Source organism: Rhyacophila brunnea, unplaced genomic scaffold, assembly GCF_057557595.1.
Source record: "Rhyacophila brunnea isolate RB1 unplaced genomic scaffold, BYU_Rbru_1.0 scaffold_9, whole genome shotgun sequence".
NCBI classification, from domain to species: domain Eukaryota; kingdom Metazoa; phylum Arthropoda; class Insecta; order Trichoptera; family Rhyacophilidae; genus Rhyacophila; species Rhyacophila brunnea.
The window spans coordinates 29,904,105-29,907,367 of record NW_028233361.1 but is presented as its reverse complement, the minus strand read 5'-3'; the positions used below and the strand labels follow the sequence as shown (position 1 = coordinate 29,907,367).

The 3,263-nt window shown below is 46.7% G+C and overlaps 1 protein-coding gene across 1 annotated transcript; it reads left to right on the top strand.

Moving 5' to 3' along the window:
* The first annotated feature begins 251 nt into the window (after window positions 1-251).
* LOC147063496 (uncharacterized) lies at window positions 252-2,430 on the top strand. The gene has a single exon (XM_085959954.1). The coding sequence runs from the start codon at window positions 439-441 to the stop codon at window positions 2,257-2,259; it is 1,821 nt and encodes a 606-aa protein (XP_085816080.1). The 5' UTR covers window positions 252-438; the 3' UTR covers window positions 2,260-2,430.
* Window positions 2,431-3,263: the final 833 nt, after the last annotated feature.

The window sequence follows — 3,263 nt, the reverse complement described above, 5'->3', positions numbered from 1 at the left end:
TAAATTTTGATATCCATTAAAAACCCACTTAGGGTTTTCAAAGTATTAATAATATTACAATTAATAATAAGTATACAAAGTCATAATATTGTTTGAACGAATAAGAAAATGTATTCTGTCTCTATCTATGTGTATAGTATTTAAGCAAACGCAAACGGCCTATCTGAATTTTCACTTGCTGACTCTTTCACTTGCTGACTCTTTCACTTGCTGACTGACACTCGCCGCGTAAACACCTCATTTACCGCGCTCCTGTCTGCACACAGATCCAAAGTCTACACCGCTTCGCCGCTATCATCGCCATATCAGAGGACTCTTGGCAGAACTTCACCGCCGCGGAAAAGTCTTTATAAAGATATTCTTCGACGGCCGACTACTTCAAGATTCCCCTGCAAAGCCTTCATAGCGGAGACGCCTGTCAACACCAAAACCTCCATCATGAGCAAAATACCGTCGCTCGTGGGGTTATTGGCTCCAGAGTGCCACCGACAAGTGGACGATAACATCAAGACAGACCTGCTGAACATCCGTGTACTGAGGAGGAAGCTGAGGGCCGCGGACTTCGCGTACATCTACGGCTTCCTCGCCCTTGCCTACGGGATTCAGCCGCATGACTCTCTTCCTGACCTGCAGAAGCAACGCGATTCTCAGGACAAGAAGAGGAGGAACAAAAACATATCGAATTACCAGAGGGTCCTCGAAGAGATCAACGCCATGGACTCGGGACTACTCAAGCCTTTCTCGGAAGAGGAAGACGAGGAGTACGAAGACTTGGATTATGATGACTCCGACTTCTTCCTAGACACCGATGATGCCGACGACTATAGCGGCAAACTCGTTCACTCCATGGATGCTGTAAAACCCACCAAAGCCCCCGCCTCGGCCAAGGCCAGGGCTGCCGCCCCAGCCACAGCCAAGGACCCGGTCTCGAGTGGGAAACCAGTCTCCACCGCCCACGAACAGATGGACACCACGCCAGCGGCCACATCTGTATCGCTTCCAAACCCAGATCACCGCACAGCAGCGCCGGAAAAGCCCGCCGTAACCGGCAAGCCTAACCCTACCGCCGCCACGCAGAAACCCACAGCAGATCCCCGCGCATCCGCGCCAGTAAAACCCGCCGACGCCGGCAAGCCAGACGCACCGAAGAGTTACGCAGCAGCGGCCAAGCCCTCAACGGACAAGGACGTAGCCCGCGTAGAACACGGAAAAAAAGCGACCAAAAGACAAGCAACCGACCGGGCAGACCAAAAAGCGGCCAAGAAACCCGCCACGGTCTCGCCGAAGAAACCGGACATGCCTAACATTAACCAGCCGGCATGCTCGAAGAAGACAACAATCCCCGGAAAAAATTCAAGAGGCAACGCGCCCTCGAAGAATCCGGCCAAGAGGAACTTGGACCGCACGGGAGCACAGAAAATCCCTCCGATTGTCCTTCACGACAAAAAGGCTTACAGGGACAACATGAAGCTGCTGGAAGAGGCAGGAATATGTGTCTCTGAAGCCAAAAATGTCAAGACGGGGATTATACTAACGATCTCAGAAATAGAAGAATACAGACAAGCAGTAAAATTACTAGACAGCAAGGGCATTGAGTTCCATTCCTACAACCTATTTGGGGACAAACCCCTCAAAGTGGTGCTCAGGGGAGTTCCAGAAGAAACGGCCGCCGAAGAAATTCGCGCCGAGCTTGTGGAACTGGGATTCACCATCAAGAGCGCGTATCGGATGACTCAAGGCCACTCAAGAACTCAGATACCGCTAATCCTGGTGGACGTAGAGAGAACCAGCGACGCCAAAGACATCTACCGACTTGAAAAAATCTTTGGACTATCTATAAAGGTGGAGCCACTACGCAGGAGGACGACGGACGGACAGTGCCATCGCTGCCAAGGCTTCGGCCACGCCGCTTCCTGCTGCCATGCTAGACCAATGTGCGTCCGTTGTGCAGGCGATCACCTCACAGCTGACTGCAAGAAACCCAATACCACAGATCCTGCGACATGCGCCAACTGTGGAGGCCCTCATCCGGCCAACTACAGGGGATGCCCGAGGCACCCAAAACACGCCCGATACGGATACACAGAAGCAGATAAACGACAAGCGGAAAGGACCCAAGACAGATACTCGTTCAGGCCTGCCTGGAAGACCACCCAGGAAAAACCTAAACCAGAGGAGATAAAGGACATGATAAATGCTTTAAAAAACACTATCGACACTGCCAACAACATGATATCAAAACTGACAGAATTAAACTAATCTCGACAAGACCTGAAAGCCCAATAATCAAGACCAGAAGACGATGAGGAAACGAGAAGAAGACGAATTATTATACATCTGATTTTATACATCTAAGCCATCCTACAAAACTCAAATAAGACATGACATCCAATTAGTAGCTAAACCGCTACACGGAGCAGACTTCCATCATACGCCATAATATAGATGAAAGGGATAGGGGGCATAGCCCCGGCACCCTACACGCCAAGCATACCAAAAGAGCTATCTGAATAGTCTTGATAATGGTGTTACAACCGAAAAAGCTATCGACAAACCTTTTTAAAAAACCTGTAGAGTTTAATATTAATTATATTTTCATTTCTTTTAAGTGTAGTGTATTTAATTCTGAAATCTGCACACTGGTATCAGTACGTAAGCATTTTAACAATAAATAAATGGCGGCTCTCGTGTTGCAATGGGTAAGGCGCTGGCCTTCCACCCGAGAGTTCTGGGTTCGATTCCCGGTCACGACAAAAACATTTATGTGATTTTCTCAAAGCCTGGGTGTTTGTTGTTCAAAATTACTAGCCTTGTAAGAAAAAGCAAGGACATGGTTATTAATAATTCTATTAAATGCATAATTATTATTAATAATAAAGATGTTATACCTACCTAATAATAAAAAGTCTTTTTGTTATATTCATTAAGGGCCGAAGAGCCGTAAAAACGTCGAAATATTTGTGAGCTAAGTCTGAACAATCTATCGATTTTGTAGGAAAAGTGGCGAACTTGGAGAAGTGTAGTCCCAAGGCACTGACTGATTTTGAGGCCCCTGCGATAAAAACTAAAATAAAAACCATAAATTCCAACGTACATATTAAAAAAAAACAATATTATATCTCTAGAAAATCAAATCACCTAGGAGTGCCCTAAAGGGGTGCCCTAAAGGAAAGATAATATTATACTCATTTCAGTCCAACCACCTGTTGTGCCCACAAAGACCTATGTGGATGTGGTCATAAGTTTTGCATTTTGTATTATTT

Coding starts and splice junctions, on each gene's coding strand:
- LOC147063496 (XM_085959954.1), top strand. CDS start 439: ATGAGCAAAATACCGTCGCTCGTGGGGTTATTGGCTCCAGAGTGCCAC.